Genomic DNA, 23088 nt, shown 5'->3' with positions numbered 1-23088 from the left:
TAAAAAATGTAAATAATAATTATTATTAGTTGTAGAAACCATTTATTATTATTATTTATTTCCAAAATACGGTCACGTATCATGCCGTGACACCTGCTCAATGTCACAATCTTTCATTAGATAAATCTTTATCATAATATTATTATATCTCTATTATTATTATCTTAGACTATAGGATTATGACAATGTAATATTATTATATTCATAAATATGATTTATTAATGCAATAATTTATTTTTATTGCATTTTTATTTAGTGTGTGTGACGTATTTAATCTTAATGTTAGTGAGATAATTTAATTTAATGCTGTTTCTTTGTACATATAGGTAATATAATTGAGCATTTAAATTAATTTATTATTTTAGGCTACAATACAAAATTATTGTATTGTCACAATTGAATTATTGTAATAATAAATCATCGTTATTATTAGATATTATTGTTGTTTAAAATGTTCTATTAATTATTATTAATAATAAATTGGCTGTGAAATGAATGATTGTAAAACGAGTGTGTGATAATAAATTATGTTAGAAATTAATAATTTAAATGAAAAATGTACAGTAGATATAATATCATTATTATTAAAACTCTATTAAAAATAGATAAAAATAAAAATATAATAATATATCTTTATCTTTTTATTATTTTTCCTGTCCTGTAACATCCTTTCATTATTGGCTCGATCAAATTCCTAATAACAAACTACTAATAACTCAGATGAACAGTGACTTAAAATAATGTTCATAACTTTTGAAACTATTAAGCTGCTAATCAAAACATAAAAGCGAATTTTTATGAAAAAAATCATACTTTGTGTTGTGCCTAAGGAAAATGCAACCAGATTTTAAAAATCAAATACCTACTTATATGCTCTGTTTAATAATACCAGGTGTATTTGACAGCCCTCCACAAAAACGCAGGGTCGATTCAGCTCCTGATTCTGAATCAGATCCTGGCGGAAATTTTCTCAGGAAATATCACAAAAACATTAATCTATAGGTATTTTAACATAGTTTGAAACACTAGGTATACTCCTTAACATCAGAAATCTGTACAAAATCGTATTTTTACATCTCGTAAACACAACAAAAGAATCAGCTACTCAATAAATCAGCCATCAATCACAACTATCAGTGAGTATCAAGTCCAAATATCTGAACATCGATAATTATTCCGCATTATTTATTTTTATTTTATCTTCATCACGATCAGACATCATGATCATATCTCTGAAGGACATTTGTTCAGCTCCATGTTAACTTTTATTGATACGAGCTCGTATTATGTAATTTAGATATCTTAGCTTTGGAGCTAAGAATACTTTAAAAAGCTTACTTTGGAGTAAACTTACTAATTTCACAGGCATTAATGTCAGCTTTTGAAATAGTTACATTTAGTTCCCACTCGATATATTATATTGTATTTATACATACATATACCGGAATGAAACGGGGTGAATAGACATATAGAGTGCATGGTTGGCGCGATAGCTGAGCAACTAACGGTAACTTTGTGTGATCCAACTAATGGTTGTTTCGGGTCTGGGTGTCATGTGTATGTGAACTTGTATGTTTGTAAACACACCTACGACATATGAGGATATGGTAGGTATTGCAGATGGGGCAACGTTTAAAAAAAATTGAAATTTCTTCTATTCACCCCTCGTCCGTCTCTTTTCACCCCGTATTGCCTGACCATTTACAAATTTTAATTTGATCTACACAATGATGTTGAAAAAGTAACCCTAATCCTAGGAAAGGTACCTGGAAAGGTAATCGTGTTAGTTTCTCAGAAAATTCGGTAGAAAAGGAAACGTACGGTCAGTATCATACAGATTAATTAATTGAACCTTATGTAAAGTTTAATCATACCTAACCATACCTATTCTATATTGTGTTTTTAAGAAATCAAAATAACAGTGAATCATTAATTGGTGGAAATCATGATAACTAATTCATAATAAGTCATAATAACCTAAATCTAGGTACACCTGACGATTGACATATATTTATTTTAATGAAATGACAGCATCATTTACCTGAGTGATTAAAAGTTAAGATTGCATTAATTTTTTAAATGAGGATTTGTGATTAGGTTAGAAGCCGGAGCTACGGACTACTTAGCGGGTTACTGGAGCTGCGGTTCGGAGAGTATAGGAGCAGAAACGCGGTTGTTTTTAGTCAGTAAGAATCTGTCACTCCTCTCGCCTCACCCTAAGCGGAAGAAATCATTAGATGATCCTCCCTTTCGCCTTACTCAAAACACGGTAAATATTAACACTTAGATCATGAGATCAGACATGCTTTTGGTAATCAACCAAAATATTAATTTGGTCGATAAAAAAATATTCTGTAACATGATATATGACCACATTAATCTGATATCCATTTCCTGAAATGTCAGCATAATTATGATAAAAATTGTAAATTACAAAGATTATTTACACCTGGATGTGACCAGTAGAAACTAGATAGAACCAATTATGATCTAGACAACACTAAAAGTCCCTTTTTATAGTTAAAGGGTTTTTTGTTACACCACTGTGATTAGATCTATGTTTCATTTTGGTAATTATTTTAATAAAATTAAAAAATACATCATTAACCGCCACAAATAATTATTTGTATTTTTTTAATTAAAAGAAAACATATATGTACATAAACATTACTTTTGAAAAGTACTTCATCTTCTGTACTTATTAGGTAGGTAGTAACTTTTTGTTCTTCTCATTTAAAAAAAAAAATACATTGCCACATACTAGGATTTTGCTCATATGTCAATTTCACATACGCAACAAATGGATCACACAAAGAGTTGTTCCGTGCGGAAATAGAACCCACAACACGTTGCACGGCAGCCATATTCACTATCCCATCATTCATTTCAATAAAATTATATTACCATTCTCAAAAGCCATTTTTATCTCATTTCTTGAAAACTTAATTCAAAATAAAACTGAATTACCTTAATCCACCTATAGATTCCTAATTATAGATTGTTTATCGCTGAAATAAAGTGTACGTCGATAAAAATTCTATATTTAGTTGTTATAAATAATGATTAATGTTTTCTTGGACGAATAATTGATAAAGTGTCAATTAAATAATATCGAGTGTACGTCATCGATAAATCTTTAATAATCTTAATTTTCTTAGTGTACCTACATACAGGTTCATTAAGTCATGAAAACAAGAAATGAAAATATATTTCATAAAACTATCTAATGCCTGCTACGGAAAAAAAACATTCTACCTTCAATCATATCAGGCATTTTCTTGAAATAACATAGGTTATATCATAAAAAATATGATATAAGCCGGTAAACAGGCTGACGGGCTGATCACCTGATGGTAAGCAATCGCCACCGCCGGCATTACAAGTGGGTTGCTGGCTTTTTGGGGGTTAGGAATTTAAGAGTTGTTGGGAATCCGGGATTGGGAAGGGGTTGATTGGGCCTCCGGTAACCTCACTCACACATATATCACTCCGGCCGAGCCGGCCCATGGCTCTTCCACACCTAGATAATGATACCTAATTCAAATAATTTCGAAAACTCCAAAACCTTTCTGTTTAGACTCGTCATTATAATTCTATTAGCCAAACACACAATTAACATACGAAATTCCAATCTCATTTCCGATTCTCTGCCGTCCGAGAGCAGTCGGTGCAGACCTGATTTAATATTTAAACACAATTTGTGTGCAGGCTTCCAATGCATATGGAATAACCACGGAATGAAGGGACAGACTGATGCATTAGTAAAAGTATTCAGTTGCCGAACTAACTTCACCATTTTAAATACAATAGTTGGAGTGATTCTATTCGCTTTTACGTTTGAGGGACATTTGAGGAGTACGTACATAGTTAAACCTGAAAGATTTAAACTGCGATACTGTTACGCTGCCAATAGTATTTAGAGATTGTAAAAAACTCGATGACGACGAAATAATAATAATAAAATGATAATGATTGGCTCCTGCCTTAAGTCATAAACACAAAGAAATTTAAGCAAAACTGGTCCACTCGCTACAGAATCTCTTTTTTTTTGTTAGATTTTCTGTCATGCATCATTCATAATAATAGTTTTTGATGACATTTAAAATAGGTAATTAAGAATAATAATGAAGCCTAAACCGTGGGTGAATCTGGACTAATGATGGTCGAAAAAACAATTAGAGAAAGTTCTAGAAGTCTACAACTTTAGTCGTTTGTAATTCAGAGAATTTTATTTACATACTAGCTTCCGCCCGCGACTCCGTCCGCGTGGATGTCGGTCTTTGCGTTACATCTTATAAATATCTATTGGACCCAAATACGGCGAGGCCCATAATAATTAAGGACATCCCTCTATTGAGCTGCTGCTGTTGAGCTCGCGTTCTGTAGAATAAAACTGAAAAATATATAGGATAAAAAGTATCCTATTTTGTGCCCAGGATAATAAGGTATAATTATACCAAGTTTCATCGAAATCGAACCGTTAGTTTTCACGTGATGCATGAACATACAGACAGACAGACAAAAAAAAATCACATATTTGGGTTTGGTAACTATCCAGTGCTATTTATTCTTTTAATATTTTCAATGTACAGAATTGACCCTTCTACAGATTTGTTATAATATGAATAAATGAATGAGATTGTTAGAGTAGACAAATATAATCAGAAAGCTCCGAACTGCTAAGCTATCGGGAGTTATACGTGTTATTGTGAGTCAACCATAAGAGATAGACATTTGCTGTCGTGGAATATTTTTTAAACAATTTTATGGAGAACATTACCGTCATACATATTTTCTATGTAGCTATAACCATTAAGGCTGCACACGCGACGGAAGCTTAAAGAATGTAGTAATTTCTCCTGTTTTCCCAACATTTCCCTTCACTGCTCTGCTCCTATTGATCGTAGCGTGATGAAAAGTATACAATAACCTGCCCAGGAGTATGAAGAACAATTGTACCAAGTTTCGTTGAAATCTGTCGAGTGGTTTTTATTTCTATAAAGAACATACAGACAGACAGACAGACAGACAAAAATTTTTCTGATTGCATTTTTGGCGTCAGTATCGATCACTAATCACCCGCTGATAGTTATTTTGGAAATATATTTCATGTACAGAATTGACCTCTCTACAGATTTATTATAAGTATATAGATTTTCTGTATTTGAGCAGCAAATACCGAAAATGTTAAAAGAAATATGGAGATGTTAAGATTAGTGTTAGTCCATTGTCCTTATAATAGCGTACTATTTATATAACCGGATCATATCAGTGGTGGCAATTGGCTGGTCCGCAAGGATGTGACCTAATGGCCGACCGGCCGCCGAGAGTGTCGCTTCCTCCATAAAATAACCAATTAGGTCTCACACAGATCGGAGAATTCAGGTTAAAAGTAGAAATTATGGAGATTTTTTGATATTTTTTCGATTTGATCAAGTTCTTAAGTAGGCACAGGGTTTAATTAGATACCTAGGTATTAGCTGGTCACACGCTGATCGGAAAATGCACTTTCCGACTTTTTTAATTTCCGTAATTTTCAGTAACAGTGTTGATTCTGAAGATAAACTTGGATATAAAAATACCTATATCAGAGTAAATAATATGTGCAATATAGTCAGTTAGATATAGTGTCTCTCACATTTGACCAGGTGGAATGCTACGTATCCTACATAATTAGGGGTAATCTCGGTAATCGGGTAATCTAAATCTCGGGTGCAATCCCAAACTCCGTATATTTGAAAGAATGTTAAAGTCATAATAATATATATCCATTGATAAGCTCTTATCAATTGACTGCACATTATCAACTCAACATTCATTAACTTTAAATATTTCTTAAAAAATGTAGATTTTTCTTACGACCTACATAGATAGACCTAGAATTTAGTTCTAGTATTTGTTGAAGATTATGGTTTATGACCAGATTTATTATTTTAGCCTCGTAACATAAAAATAATGTATTGTAACTAACTGCTTCAAAATATTTGTAATATGTCTATGAATTTAAAATAACGAAGCAAGTGCCTTCGTACTGCGTAACGGTGTACCTACTTAGTTACCGTGACACACCCTCTCACCTCACTCAAGACGAGAGAAATCATTGGATGATTTTCCTCTCTTAAAAAAGAGGCACTTAGTTAACTTCTCGAAAGAATTCACGTCGAATCCTCCTATATTCATATATCTAGCATATTATGTAATAGCAAGTAATAAAGGGTATATTGCCTCATAATAAATACCAAACTGAATACGTGACTCGGTGACTCTGTGCTGCTATGTGTGAGAATTTGGAAATATGATTTCCCATCATTCTTCTATCAGATTACAAACTACATAACTTACTACCAGAAGTGAATTAAATCTAGAGAACTCCCTAGGCAAGCATCTTAAAGCCGACTCTAATTGGTTTTTGGTACTACCGTCATTTTATGGGCATTGGGGCCTCCCAGCGCCTATTTATAACCTGGTGCCGTATGCACTTCCTTAGTTTGCCTCAGAGAATTATCTCAGCTCTCTCTCACTAAGACCTAGTTTACTACTAAGACCTAGACACTACTAAAGACCAAGTTATTCTCCAGAACTGTACAAATAAATATCCAGAACCTTTAATCCACCATCAACAATTCACGAATCTATGCAATAGGCACTACAAACTACATCGACGATACTTCAAACTGTACCCACAAGAACCAGGGCAGTGCAGTATCCTGTACCTAACCTATCAATCAAGATCTTCCGCTGAAGCGTCCGCTCAAGATATCAGCAGTCTAGACAAGGTCTAGATTTCCTGGCGATTAGAATAACGATAGAGGGGACGCGATGCATTATCTATTTGTTCTGATGTAGATACGACACGGCCCACGTCACCGGATCCACGTATAAGATGCTAGAATTGCATGCGTCACTGTTCAGGCGAGATTGATGGTACGTTTCCTAGATTTAGAAGTTCTAGTGTAAGTTAGTTAAAAATGTTAGTTGAAACACACATTATTAGGTAACTACAACTTTTACGAAAAAGCGTATTCCTTTTTAAAAGCCGCCAACGCACCTGTGACTCCTCTGGTGTTGCAGGTGTCCATGGACGGCACTTATCGCTTTATACCATCCGGTTGTCTGTCTGTAAGTCTGCTCTTTGCCGCCATAAATAAAAAAAATTCCATGATAAGGTACTTACATACCTAGAGCATGGCAGTTTTTTTCCCAAAATAGTATGCAAAGTCGTATACTAATATCACTTGTCACAACCTTATCCTGTAATAGGAAGCGTGCCTAATTTACGGAAATAAACATCTAAGAGCATGTTATTAAAATAACATATTTGAATGAACCATTGCGACCCATTCATCGATGAATTTTCACAAAAATATCGGAAGAGAGAATTCTTCGCGAAATCTCACCAAAAAAGAATCATAAACCTGAATCGTATGACGATCACCTTTTGTTTTATGTTTTTTTTTACCAGAACAATGTATTTTCTCTTTCCATTCAATTATAGGTTATGCCATCATTCCGAGTTCATCTGAGCTCGATGGCAGTGCGTGTATATTTTTTATAAGAAAAAATATTTTTTTGAATATATTCTTTACATTTTTCAATTACTTTTGGAAATGTTGATATTTGTAGTTATTCTCTCCCAGTTTTTATTAGGTAAGTGTTCCTATTACGTTTATTTTTTATATGTTTGTGTGATTAGTGCATAAGATTTTTTCGTGAGAGAGTTACTTGAACTTGGGCGTGAACCAAATGGGCCGGCTCGACCACAGTGTTATCACGGCGTCAGAAAACCGGCGTGAAACAAAGCTTGCGATACGTTTCGTGATGTGAGTGAGTTTGCCGGAGACTCAATCCTGCATTACCTCTACTTCTAATCCTGAAATGCCTCAAAAGGGTCAGCAATTATTGTGGATATCTAAGGGCTGATTTCTCATCATCAAGTGATTCATCTACTCGTTTATCGCCCTACGTATTCCATCTATACATGTAGTATGTATGCGGTAAATGGGATAAATAGATTCAGAAAAGAGGTGAATCAATGTTGGCAAAATGTTCTAACATATTCTATTCACCCCTTTCCTGAATTTATTCCGGTCACCCCGTTTTACGGTCCTTTTTTGAGGGGGAATAAACATCCAATGACTACTCCCGCTTTGGGTGAAGCGAGAGCCAGTGTCAGACTCTTACTGACTAAAAACCACCGACTATTTTAGCCGGGGCCCCGGTGACCTTCTAAGTAGTACGCAGGTCGGGGTCGGGCGTCAGCCCACTGGGCCCCATCTTTGGTGGTTAGATGGCCATTCGAGATGCGTATGAGTCTGGTTCCCTACCCCTAGTGCAAGTTGTAAGGGGTCGGATGGCGAGCTACCCGTGCTCATTGTCCGAAGACCTGCATATTTTACGATACTTAATATTATACATGCGAAAGTGTGTGTGTCTGTTTATTTGTCTGTTTTTCACGGCAAAACAGAGTGACGAAATAACGTGATTTTTTATTTTTTATTTATTTTTAAGTTACTTGAGTTTTTTTACTAACAATTTTGCTTAATTATACACCATGTTAGTACTACATTATCACACCCACAGACTTAACATACAAACCTAACAGCAGTAGCAGTGTGTTTTAAGCGAATATAGTTGAAAGGATGAAGAGTGGCAAAGGCTAATTTAGGTCTCCCCTCTCACCCTCACTTCCCTAAAATGTTATTCCACAATATTCAAGGTAGAAAGCTAAAAAAGTAAATATGCGAACTAGTCGCGTCTAACAAAATAATCGTGCATCATATTTTGTGGAAATCTGTACATAACCCCTTAAAAGCGCACGAAATATACAACAATAATAACCACATTTCGTAAATAACTTTTACTCTGTGTGACGTAATCCTAAATTCGGGTCAGATACGATAGGTTTAATTTTCGAAATTCTCAATAATTGGACGAAATGTACATTGTATTGTAGATTTGAATGGATTTGTTTACATGATCCGAACAATAGATGAGACATTTTATACCACACCTGTTGGATTTCAGAGAATAGACGATCTGATGTAATCTCACCTATTGTTTTAAGGTAGACGTTTTTTTGTTCTCTTCACCCTTATTAGATAAGATTTGAAAATTAGATGTTACATATTATTTTTATCTATGTATGTACGTCTCTGTCTGATCTTACGAGGAGTTACAGGCTCTTGAACGTTTTGCTTCAATGTTTCTCCTCAAAGTAGATTTTTTAACTAAGTTAGAAGATATTCTCAGTTTGACCTATATGTGTGTATGTATGTTTGTGCGCGATTATCTCGCGTTTGCCTGAACCGATTTTAATACGGTTTTCAGTATCGTATTTTTCAGAAGCTTATTTAATCGTTAGGTACTTCACCCAGTCGTTAGCAAATTGTTTTCGAAACATGACCGTTACTAAGGAATGGTTTAAGTAGTCATTAAATGCCTGAATACGGCAGTTAATATTATTAAACAATTGCGAGGCGTATTATTTGATTACTTACCTTGATTTATTCCCACATCGATATAATTTATGGAACACAATATTCGGCATGGGAATCGAACCCAATTTCTGTCGATAACTTGATTATCAATAGGTAAGTCAGAAGAACAAAACATCACGATGTTCCCCAACGTAGAGATCAACAATCGTTTTACGTCAACTGCATTCTGAGCCTATCGCGGGTTAGGGGAGATTGGGGAGGAGGGTAATTGAGCCTCCGGTAACCTCATCCACACGACAAAACACAACGCAAGCTAAGAAAGTTGTTTCACGTTGGTTTTCTATGACGCCGCGCCGTGATATGGTACCACTCCAGCTGAGCCGGCCCATTCGAGCCAATGCGTGACTCTCCCACACTTTATACTGCTCACAATGACTGGTTTTGGTAAATTTAATTATTTTAATTTTACAGAATTAGCAGCTGTAAATGTGACTCCTGAGACTAAGATTTCTTCTACTTCCAATTTTATTTGGTCTTATGATGGTAAGGATATCATTTGAATTAAGTATATTTAACGGCTTACTCACGTAACTGTTTGAGGAGGTAACTCGACTAGTTTCAAGTCACGCTGGGGGCTCATATTCAGGAGCTCCAACTTCAATTTTAATAAAAACATTTAGTCAAAGGTCTACATTATTATGGCAACGTACATAACAGGGTTGTTACGAATATTCGCATTCGCATCCGCATCCACATCCGCGGATGTCAAAATTTATTCGTAACAACCCTGGTACATAATATAACTATGTAAACAGTATGTAACCGCTAATTCAAGTTTTTGATCAACTTCAGCTACGGTTTTTTTAAGATAACTTATGTAGGCTGCGCGACGTTGTCGCGTCTGCGCACGCTGCTCATGATGAAGAGTCCCTCTGTGACTCGAAACTAGTAGAGCTTTTCTCCATTAATTTACATGAGTAAACCGTGATTTTTAGTTAATTTAGTATGTCTCATGATAGTTATTATAAAAATATAAGATAACTTTGCTGTGTCTAGTGTAATTACCGCAACTAAAAGTTATCTATACAATAGAAAGGGTACATTATAGAATAATAGGTTTCATAACCCTTTTCCTTTGATATCTGGAATTCCAATGTATTGTGTGAAGTTAATATTATAACGTAGAACAAAGTTCTTTATTTTATTCACTTTATTCAGTAAACTATATTGCGACCTGACAATTGAATAACAATTGTATCGTAATAAGGTATTATGCATTATGTATTTAATACATTTATAGGTATTATAAACGACATAGAAGAACTTTGAATTGATAAACTCTTTTCTTTTTATATAAGTATACCTACCTTTTTATTGGTAACTAGCGACCCACCCCAGCTTCACATGAATGCAATGGTGATATATTAGGCATGTATTATACATATAAACCTTCCTCTTAAATCAGTCTATCTATCAAAAAAACCGAATCAAAATCCGTTGCGTAGTTTTAAAAAATTAAGCACACAAAGGGACACAGGGACAGATAATGTGACTTTGTTTTATACTATGTAGTGATGTGTAGTGTAGACGCTTGGCCGCTATCGATGATACCTATAATAAGCGATGATGCGGCCTACTTAGTCCACTTTGCTCAAATTTTACCATCGAAATAGCTGACTTTTTTTACATTTAATGGGTCGACGTTTGGGCGCTATCTCACCTGATGGTAAGTGATGATGCGGCCTACGATGGAGCATGTTTGTCAATAAGCAACCTATTCACTTTTACAAAACTACTTCAGATGGTGAATGTTTACATTTTAAAATTAATTTGCAGATGAGTCCAAGTGGCCTGGTAAACTCTGCCAGTCAGGCGGCAAACGGCAGTCTCCCATTGACATCAGGACTGATGATGTGGTCCGAGACTTTAGGAAGGAGTTCATCAAGTATGGGCCGCTCAAATTCACAGGATATAAGAAGGTCCTTACCACTGGCATCAATAATGGACATACTAGTAAGTAATCCACTCCCTAACCGACCTGTACTCGGTACTTGACAGAAAATGTCTCAAAAAATAACATTTCGGCCTACTCTTTTCCCTGGGTAGATAAGCCATTTGACAGATATATGGTCAAATATTCAAATGTTAAGACGCAACAATTTTAAGACGCTCTCAGAAATAGTTCTGTCACTACAAATGCTTTATAAAATGAAAGAGATAGCACGACATTTAAGAACAACTTAAAATTGAGTAGCGTTTCAGTACTCGGGCTATACAATAGCACTCTCTGACAAACGTATTAAACTGTAATATCCAACCAGGGAAGACCTCCTCCATCCTGAGGATAAGCAACTGCTGCCGCCCATAGACCCATTACCGCCATACTCAGAAACATGTAATGATTACTCAAACTATTCCTTAGTAACGATTTTGTTCCGAAAACAATTGCTAAGGACTGGGTTAAGTAACCAAGTAAATGACTCTGAGCGCGGCGGTTAGACATCCCCAATACCAGAGAATTAAGTTACAAGTGCGTTACCGAAGTACAGCTCTACCTAATGTCATTGTCAAATTATCCCGCTAAGTGGCTACATTTATGGTTAACGTCCATTATCGCGATTATGGAGAATATTAGTACTACGTAAATTAAGAAAGTACATGCGCATTATATATTTAAATAGCTTTACATTTTTATATGAAAACCTATTACTTAAACTATATTTAAAAAAATACAGTATACGGAACGTTGTACTTGATGAGAAATTCAAATCAACTAACTTTAGACGCATATAATTTGGTCAGGTTTGATCGTACGACAAAACTACATAAGTACACAGATCAATTCCTTACATCGAGGGCTTCATAGTTACATACATGTCAAAAAACGTTAACATTCTCCATTAATGGCATTTCCCGTAAATGTGGCCCAACATAAGTGAAGATACCTTTACCTACGACTACGAGAGTTAATGTTTTTCCAGTACAATTCAGCACGGAGGGAGAGGATCTGATGCACCCGCTGATCTCTGGTGGACCTCTCAAGTATCGCTACAGGCTCGAACAGCTGCACTTCCACTGGCTCTCGGAACACGCCGTAAACGGTGTCAAGTAAGTTACACAAGTTAATTATTTGAATGTTTAGAATAAAAGGTCCTAAACCACAAATTTCTTTTAATATTTTACTGGATTCTTCATTGTGACGGCATATCTTTTTACACCTAGCTCCTGTTTCTCGTAAATTAATAAATATCTAGTGCCTTATTAAAAACATCACGCCTTTTATCCCGAAGGGGTAGGCAGAGGTGCACATTACGGCACGTACAACTGTACAACTGTAATTTGCTCGACCCGGGAATCGAACCCGAGACACCTTGTCCGGCAGTCGCACTTGCAACCACTCGACCAACAAGGCAGCCGTATTAAATTACTGGTGCCTTATTAAATAAGTAGATATGCATCATTGCATCCTGAAGGTTATCCTGATATCGTCCAGAAAGTTAGTCCCTGCCTACCTAAGAATAAAAAAGGAAAACTAATGAAATACTTTCAGATATCCAATGGAGATACATTTCGTCCACGTGCGAGCTGATCTCACCGTGAACCAGGCGTTGCACAGAAAGGATGGGCTAGCCATCGTCTCTGTCTTCGGCAATGTAAGTTTTCGTGACAAATTGTTTATTAACTCACATAGTAGCAATAGAAAATATACTGCAACTGGCCACTCGCGGAATAGGCTGCAGCAGTCCTCTGAATTATAAATGATAAATGATATTTATTTTGCAAATAGGTTACAATGTAACTCCTTTACACGTCAATCACTTAAATAACTAGATTGTAGGCCGGCATTTCCTATCGGACTACTCTGCGAAGAAATGCCGAAACAAACTCAGAGGTCGTCTCTTTTAAAGTCCAGACAAAATTAATTATAGTTGGGCAATTTGCTTAATCGCGTGCGGCAGGTGACTAAAATCGACGGTGTAAACATGATTGTTTATCAGATGCAGGTGATATCGAGGCTGTTCCAAGGTCATATCCTTTATATGACCAAGCCTTGGGTGATTTTAGTCAGTTGTGAAAATAGACAAGCTATGCGGCTTAATGAAAGGGTTTATGAAACAACTAGCCAAAAATCGACTCTTGTAAAGCCCACACAACCTACCATCCCCTAGTCTCCTACCTAGCATGAGGATACAATCTTTGTTCTCTAGTAGATTACAGTAATGAAAAAATAGGTTACAAATACATATAACTGTTATCTTTTATGTCTATCTTTCATATTTTATGTCGAAATGTCGTGCTGCAGGTATTTAGAATATCGCAAAGTTATTTAGGACTTAAACTGTAAAACTACTACCTAAGTCGTATCAAACCTAAATAGGACATCAATATAACAAACATGAGTTACAACAACTGCTCCATGAAATGTTATTTCTTAATTATTTTTACGCGGTAGTATTATTTTACTACCGTATACGGAGTGAATAGAATTCAATGCGTGAATAAATAAAGGAATGGGGTGAATAGATGTTAGAACATTGTCCCTACATTTTTCATCCGTCCTCCGTATCTATTCACCCCTTGAATTCTATTCACCCCGTTTTACCGTTAAATGCAATAATTCAATTTAACTTATAGATACCTACATTCTTTAGATATACTCTGATTCTGACACATTTCTTATGAAAAATGGCTACGTTAAAATTATCAGACAAAAAGATAGGGGACCGGGAGACCCCAGGTAGGAGAGTTGAACCACAGTATTGGATTTAGTGCTAGCAAAACGTTCTTGGTCGCACTCAAGAGCCAATGTAAGTTGCAGTCATTTACTTTGGTTAACTTCGTCAGTACAATGTAAAACGTGTTACTGCAACTGCCAGTATATTTTTTTGTTGCAAGTAGTCTTGTGATTGCTGTCATATTATTGAGGTACGTATTATGTGTATATTATTATTTGCCAAACAAATGTAGTTTGACAATGCTTAGTGTTTTTTCTCTACGATCAACGGTTTTTGTATGGCATTAAATTGGGAATTAGTGTGAGCGGGAGAGTTGCACCAGGGTCGGGACTTGCTCAGTGGTTCATGTCCGTGCAGGGAAATTATACTCTTAATATATTTTTTTCTGTCAAAATATAATTTATTGTTTTTGCAGTGCAACTTGTACGATGCCTTTTCAAATACAAGCCTCCTGAAAATGATCGCAAACGAAAAAAACTCACAAAAATGGAATTGCAAATATAAATGAAATTAAGGGAGGCGCTTCTATCCGACAAACTTCCAATAAATATGAATAGATGACTACTTTGAGACGGTACACATTAGATGATTAAAATTAATAAATTTGAAGAAAAAAACCGGCCAAGTTAGTCGGACTTCATGAAGGGTTCCGTAACAGAAAGTAGATGACATAATATAAAAGTTGTAAAATAACTTGGATTTACATAGTGTTTGTATGAACGACAAAGTTATATCTTGCGGTTTTTGAAAATGTTTTATTTCATAAAAACTAATAATGATAGTTCAATAATTTTCGTTGTTAGTTTCCAATAAATCTACAGCATGTATATTTTTCAGTTATCTTACTCTCTATTTTAAAAGTTAGAGAACATTTTTCCACTTTGGAAGCAGTCTATTTAAACGATTATTTTGACGAAAAGTGGTTTTAGAACCTTAAACACCTGTCAAATGTAGGCTGAAAAAATTTTTTTTTTGAATCAGTTCGTATGGAAATTTTATTCAAAATTCTAATAGGGTTACAAAATAACTTACAAACAACTATGTAGGCCCAACAGTTAAATAAATGGCTGTGACATACACTGACGGACTCGGACGGACAGACGGATTACGGACATGACGAATTATAAGGGTTCTTTTTTGCCATTTCTACGGAACCCTAAAAACAGTAATATCATTTTACAACTGCAGGAAAAGCTTTTGTCAATTAATTGATGACGTGTTGCATTATGGTTTACAAGAAAACAAGCAATGCACTTGGCATGAATATGCGACAGTAATAAAGAAATTTTGAAGCTGGGCGAAGAATAACGCCGCTGTGGAAAGATTGGTTTCGACTTTCTTTCCCGTGTGTATGGATTGGGCCACAACATTTTACAAAAAAAATGATGTTAATTACCTTTTCTGATAGCAGTATTTCCAAGTTACGTATTGTATAAGATAAGATTTAAAACTATGATTAAGCCGAAAATGATTTTTATTTTACAAAAACAATATGCAACTCTCCTTTATTCAAGTGTCCCTGTTGGTAGGGAGATTGACTCATTTTTCATTTTTTGTAAAATGCCAATAAAATTTACTAGATTTATTAGCAATATAATTAAAGTGAACTAAAGTAAGGCATCACATAAGTGTAAATCGATTCTCTAAACAATAAACAAATAATTATGATATTTTATATTAAAAGTGGTTCAAAACTCGGACTTCCCCTACCTACTCAATCAAAAACGATAGCTTAATGACTCAATTGTATGTATTGTTCACCTCTGTGTTTCAGAAAGAGGATGTAAGTATTAGCACTAGATATAAGACAACTAGCTTTTGCCCGCGGCTTCGTCCGCGTGGAATGATGACTCCTGGCAGAATTCGGGTTATTTCAAGGTTTATTCTACGATGCCATCAGAACCGATTCAGTATTTACTCAAGTTTTCTTGATTGTGATATCTTAACATGTACCTAACATAAGCCAATTAATTTTTGCCATGTAATAACTAAATATAAGCCAATTAACATTATATTTAGGTAGACATTTTACTTAATGGCACATTTAAGCACTTATTTCGTATCTAAGTACCAAATCGTATGTTAATTTGCAAAGTCGGTGATTAAAACACGGGCAAAATAAAAACAATAACCACTATTAACTAGAGATGTAATCACTGTAACTGCCGTACTCAGAGACATTTAATGCTTACTTAAACTATTCCTTAGTAACGATTTTGTTCCGAAAACAATTGCTAAGGACTGGGTTGAGTAATCATTAAATGACTCTGAATGCGGTAGTAAGTACTTAATTTAATAAAAAATATGTGTTAACGAAATACTTTAACACAGTTTTAACAGTGCTGAGGATTGCACAAATAACGACCTTGCCGCCATGACACGTTCTTTGACGTTTATCAAAGAAATTTCGAAAGATTACCTCCATTTTTTTATTAGAAATTGCACCTGACTTTCCATTGAAGAGCATTGGTATATTATTTCCATATTTTTGTGTTGGTAAATTAAAATTAATGACTGTTAAGTAGGTGGAGGATGGTGGAATAAAAGTCAAAGTCAAAGTCAAATTATTTATTCCAATTAAACCATAAATAGGTACTTTTGAAATTTGAAATAAATAATAGTCTCTCAGTCTTAGCCGGCCCGAATAAACCAACCAATCAGAGCGCCAAACGCGCTCTCGATTCAATTGCTTTAAACGTAAAGCAAATTTATACTAAGGGTACATAATTATGATGATAACGAATGACATAAACTCGAAACCTCCATTGCAGTGCATGATATGAGGATCCCTACATCAAAGTAAAATTCTACTTGCTCTTGATAAACAGGTCGTAGTAGATGAGGGTCTATACTTGCTGAATAACCTCATGTCACTTAATTTATTTATTTATTAAGGCTTACCAACTAAGATACATAGAGACAATCTTAAAAATATGGGAAACAACAGTTAGTGTATGCTCTTAAATTAAAGGTAGGCTTAACATTATTTTTAGACCGTTCAAGAAATTAAAAATAAAAGAAATAAGTATTATTATACAAATATTGATGTGTATCTCTGAATGCAACAGGTACAAAGTGAATTAGACGACAGCGACTTACATATGGGAGAAGTGATGACGCACGTTCCGAAGCTGATGAGGCCAGGAAACCGGCTCAGTGGGGTGCTCCTCGATATGTCGTGAGTATCTTGGACTATTAGCTATAAGTAAGAAGTACCTGTAGCAGTGTAGTTAGGTAGGATGTAGGTAATATTTATCTCAGTCGGACGTGGGAGAGTAACGCTTTAGCATGAATGTATATTTTTTTAAGGGGGAAAATCATTTTATGTCTTCTTCTACCTTGGGTGAGGCGAGAGGGAGTGTCAAACTCTTACTGTCTAAAAGCCACCCGTTCTCGTATGCTTACTCCACGGCAACCGTTAGGTTTTCTGCGGCTCCGTATCGGTACTTTAGAAAACTAACTCGAAATAACGCGTTGTTTTAATTTTTTGCTCTTCATAACAAAGCATATTCTTCTATGATAGACCGGTATAATTAAGCACTAATTAAAGGTACCTTGTGGTTCAACGTACTTTTATGTCACGATTCGGAATGTCATGTTGTAAAAATTATATTTCTTAAAAACCTACACAGGTACTTACATAAAAATTAATAAGTAAATTGGCTCGATTAGGAAGCTTACGAACTTGAAGATAAATTGATAACTCTTAGTACCAAATATGTGTTTGTTTTGTTTTTATGTTCTTTGTACCTCTTGAAAAAAGTAGGTAGGTAACTTTTTTTTTGGTAGATATTTACGGTAAATCTGTTAATTAAAAATTATTAATAATTTTACAAAATATTAATAATAATCACTTGTTTTGGTAAAAGTGAATAATCGATCGAAATTTAAAGTGATTATTAATAACACGACACATATTGGTGAAAGTAATAAAATACGTTAAACTCAATGTTTTTTGACCAGCAAGTATTTATTTATAATAAGTAAACACAGTCTTAAGATATATTAATAATATCATACAAAACAAATTCACATATAAGATAGAATATTAAATAGTCCCCTTCTTGGGCACATTTATCTGGGCTCGCTGTCATTGCAGCGGTGAGTCCCCTGTTTGAGGAGTAGCTAGAGAGGCACCACGGCGTCCTCACCTACTGCCTGCCTGACGCAGGTGCTTACCGGACATGGGAGTTGGGTAGGTTCCTGTTTCTGATTGGGCGGGATGAAATGCCTGGGTGTCATTACTGCGAGGACCGCCCGGAGGACACGGAGGAGCATACGGTGGCGGTGTACCCTGCGTGGGCTGAAAATCACCGTGTCCTAAGGGATGTGTTCGGTTACGGCGACCTCTCGCGCCCGGCATTAGTTCAGGCCCTGGTATGAAGCGAGGAGGACTGAAGTGCCGTCTCCTCCTTTTGCGAAGCAGTCATGCTAGCTAAGGAGGAGGCGGGGCGCGTGAGAGAACGAACCTCCCCAAAAAGGGCACATTTATCACAAAATTAACAATAAAATTCTTTTTAAAATCAAATCTACCATCAAATTAATGCAAGAAAGTCTTTCGTGGTATATAAAAAATGGAATATAAAATTGTAACAAAAATTTAAACAATTATTGTTTCATTAACAAAATCAACACAAATCCTAAAAGCAATTATCAACAATCATATTTGGTTTGCCTCTAAATTTTGTGTAGCATCTATAAATACAATAAATTAAAATTTTAAAAGTACTATCATAGAATTCAACAAATATTTGTTGTGCAAGTACATTATATTGCCGTTTAAATTGAAATAAAAACAACATCTTGGCCACTTATTACATTTATCACTACTAGGGTAAAATTATTAATAATAACCGACTGTGATTAATTTATCACTACCTCGAGTTTCGGTAATTATTAATAATAGTAGGTAGGTATTAATTTTTCAATTATTCACTCTTACCGTAACAGATACATTCTTCCATTTGCGATCAGATCTCCCACGAACAATAATAACCATCGAGAGATTAATCACGTGAACTATACTTACGAGAAAAGCTCTACTAGTTTCACGTCACACCGGGAGTCTAATTCAAGAGCCGCGTATGCAGGACCGACAGTAATTGGGTGTACACTGTAGCGTTGTTTCACGCCGGTTCATTACCTATATAAGTAAATCCGATAAAGCCAGTATGTTCAATTTCTTAAGGCAAGTATTCTGCTTTTCCAGAAAGCTGTTGAATGTGGACAAGTCTTCATACTACACATACGCGGGATCCCTGACGTCACCGGACTGCAACGAGGCTGTCATCTGGATCATCTTCACAACTCCAATAGTCTTAACGGATGCACAGGTTTACATATTTCAATATCTTACATACTACTTTACTTCATGATTTTCATTCTACTTTACTGTACTACTGCTAAGTGAAGGCCTCTTTTAAGACCAAGTAAGAATGAGTAGGTACCACGCTTTGAAATAATATATCCAGCTTTTCTCACGGTGTTTTTCTTCATCGTATATCAGTGGTGTCTATAATAACTCTATCTCTCTTAGTATTACTTTAGAAAGTAAGTACACAACTTGGGAAAATTCCATTGGTTCTTGTTTTGAACTGAACCCCATGCTTGAGAAGCAAGAAGAATACCTTATCTTTCGCTCCATCATCACCAACCATGAAAATACGCATCTCTCTTCTTCCTCAACGATTCAAATGTTATGTTAATACTAAATCAAAGCCGTTTCTCTGTCCACAGTACCGCATGTTCGCCAACATAGGCATAGTGCGGCACAACTTCAGGAGCCTGCAGAAGGTGAACCAGCAGGTGGTGTACATGCCCGTGGAGGTCAAGGTCAAGGTGCCGCACATCGTGCAGTTCTTCGTGGACGTCGGCAGGGCCGTCACTGACTTCTTCAAGAATTTTGGCACGTAAGTATATTGGTGCTTTTAAGGAGCTGCAGACAACGTAACAGGTTACCGGGGCTCCGGCTCAAAGCAGGAGAAGGAACGGGGTGATTTTTAGTCAGTAAGAGTCTGACACTGTCTCGCCTCACTCTAGGCGAAAGAAGCCATTGTATGATTTTCCCCCTTAAAAAATATATATATATATTGTCGCTTTGCGCCTGAGCTGTATTATAAGTACCTAAGGCTAAGTAGACAAGTGCCTAGGGCTGGCTAGGCCCAGGTTCGCGCGATGATCTCCGACCACCGTAAATGCGGATCTGCGGAAGGCAACTCGCCTTCCGCAGATCCCTTGTTCGCCAAGAATGATCGAGAATCAGACCCGTGCCTTTCACGCGCGCCTCAAAGAACCATCAGACCAACACAGATGGAGCCCAGTAGGTGATGCTCTCTCTGATGCCTGATCCGGAGCTGCGGACTACCTAGCGGGCTTACCGGGACACGGGGTAGTTTTAGTCAATTAAAGTCTGATACTCCCTCTCGCGTCGCCCAAGGCTGTAGAAATCATTGGTTGATTTTAACCCCTTAAAAAATGACTATAAAAGTATCTTAAAGTAAAAACTATAATTCGAACTTTGTTATAATGTCAAAAAATTCAATTAAAATGTAATTCCAATAATATTATTGTTTCAGATTCGTGTCAAACGGCATCCACGTACGATAGCACGCGGTGTTTGCATTAAATTCGCAATGTTTTGCAAAATTCCGGTATCTGGAACGAGATGTTTTTACATGGTCACAAATGTTCATTTTACATCAAGGCTGAACCAACCTTGAACCTTTGATACCAGTTTAAAAAAAAGAATGTTTAACCGCCGTACTTAGACTCATTTTATAGTTACTTAACCCAATCCTTAGCAATTTCGGAATAAAATCGTTACTAAGGAAAAGTTTAAGTAATCATTAAATGTCTCTGAGTGTGGCAGTAAGCCACGCTTTCCATTTAACTGAGGCAGAAATTATGATTAAAGTATACGTTTCACTTAATGTAACTTAGACAGAGTTTAAAGTACATAATTTTAAAAGTAAATTAATAAAACGATATTGCTTTATATCATCAACATTCTTGCTTTACATAACATTTGTATAATTATAATAACTGTGAAACATACTAAATTAACTAAAAAATAACGGTTTACGTCACGCAGCCTACAACGCCACCGCGTTTGCGTACGCTGCTCATGGTAGAGTCCCTCTGTGATTCGAAACTAGTTGAGTTTTTACATGAGTAAACTGTTATTTTTAGTTAACATCTACATTTCTTGGAGGGACTATGTAACAAAAACTAGTCACCAGATATGTTACGTAGGACAGAACAGTGGCAATTGTTTCAAATTAAATAAAAAGATGTGACTGCGGTACTTGTAAATAGATTATATTAATTTATTATAAAATAAAATACTTGCGTTATTGTTAATTCTGTTTTATTTAAATAATAATATTAACAGCCGTATCTACATATCACGCACACAAACATACATTGTCATCATATACCAACAGGATATTGTATACAAATATATTTTTCTTTTAAAAAATAAGTAATTGGTGTTAGGCAACATAGTCGTAACTTCACGGCACTTAATCTTTGAAGGTATAGACAGAGTAGTACTTATAGTACACCATCTTTTGCCAACCTTTGAGTTTCGCCAGTTATGGAATCCTATGTAATATAGGATGAAATAAAAATACCGGTTTAATGATTGAGAATTTCGAGGAAATCCAATAATATATTGCCCTACTCGGTGAAACAAGTAACCATGTCAACAGATAAAACAAAAAAAAAACATATTTGTATACAAAATTTCACTCCATCGCATCGCCAACATTGGTTACCAATGCCAACGTTACGTCCAATGCTTGGCAAAGGAACTTCATAAGTACGTAAGCTAATGTCAGGCAACATTGGCGTTGGCCACCAATATTGGACGAAGTTTTTAACTAACCCAGACATAAAATTAACTAATAAATTACATGAATACGGTTTGGTTCTAACACATACGCATGGTAACCGCATACAAACAAAATTTTGAAAAACCCAACTTTATGATCTTTCCATGGAGTGTAATTTACACTGAAGAGTTTTCATAATAATAGTTCTTTTAAAACAGTACTTTGCCTTATTTACGTAATAAAAGTTAAAACAATAATTAAACAATATTCTGGAACATTTTAAAACAAATGAAATAATACAGAATCCAATTTCAATCAAAAATACAATATGATTTTTAACAATAGTGCAAAAGCCTAATGTAATTTCAGCGTCCACAGGCCCGCATCGCACGCATCGTACGCAACGGATTTTAGTTTGTCTTGTATAGAAACTCATACAACTGCGTCCACTGATTTGCATCGTATGGATGCAGTCAATCCGTTTGATGCGATGCGTACGATGCAGACCTGTGGACGCTTACCAGTAATCTACGGCTCTTTTCTAAGTTTTTTATATGAGTATAAAACATAAAGGATAATGATACTTTTATTCATTTCCGAATTATTAAGACGAATGACGAAAACGAAATCAGTTTTGTTTTATTTGTATACAGGTAAAGAAACAGTATCCATGCGACGGTCCATAAGTTTCTAATTTTTGTCTATCATGTAGCTATTTTGTAATAAAGTCAGTATGGCCTGTCTGTTTGATTAAACCTTTAACTAGGTCTCATCTTTCTCAGATGGTAAATAAGTACTGATTTATTCTCTATTTTGCGAAAGTGTGATCGATCTAAGACGGTCTTTAAAGTGAAGATTATCTTGTGTGTAAGTGTGTTGAAAGTTAATACAACATACAAAACACAATTTCGATGAAAAAATAATTAGGAACATATACAGTAAGTAAACGAAACGCTCCCAAACGCCGCAAACAGGTGATAGTGAAAGTTGTATTTTGAAAACAATAAGGAATTCAATGTTTATGTAATATGTATAATAATAGATGTAATCAACTGGTGCAAGCTGATGTTGCATGAGTAACAC

At 35.4% G+C, this 23088-nt stretch overlaps 2 protein-coding genes across 2 annotated transcripts in view; one reads left to right on the top strand and one right to left on the bottom strand.

Moving 5' to 3' along the window:
* LOC118269965 (FAST kinase domain-containing protein 4) overlaps positions 1–23088 on the bottom strand; it is a 96438-nt gene that overhangs the window by 66569 nt on the left and 6781 nt on the right. The window lies entirely within an intron of this gene.
* On the top strand, positions 7510–23054 carry LOC118269971 (putative carbonic anhydrase 3). Its single transcript, XM_035585375.2, has 9 exons — positions 7510–7647; positions 9909–9980; positions 11274–11450; positions 12419–12545; positions 12988–13090; positions 17242–17351; positions 19383–19506; positions 19910–20082; positions 20749–23054. Exons 1-9 carry the CDS (start codon positions 7608–7610, stop codon positions 20777–20779), a joined length of 957 nt encoding a protein of 318 aa, XP_035441268.1. The 5' UTR covers positions 7510–7607; the 3' UTR covers positions 20780–23054.

The sequence above is a fragment of the Spodoptera frugiperda genome, chromosome 30 (assembly GCF_023101765.2).
Source record: "Spodoptera frugiperda isolate SF20-4 chromosome 30, AGI-APGP_CSIRO_Sfru_2.0, whole genome shotgun sequence".
NCBI lineage: Eukaryota > Metazoa > Arthropoda > Insecta > Lepidoptera > Noctuidae > Spodoptera > Spodoptera frugiperda.
The sequence above is the reverse complement of the archived record's forward strand: the minus strand, read 5'-3'. Positions and strand labels throughout refer to the sequence as shown.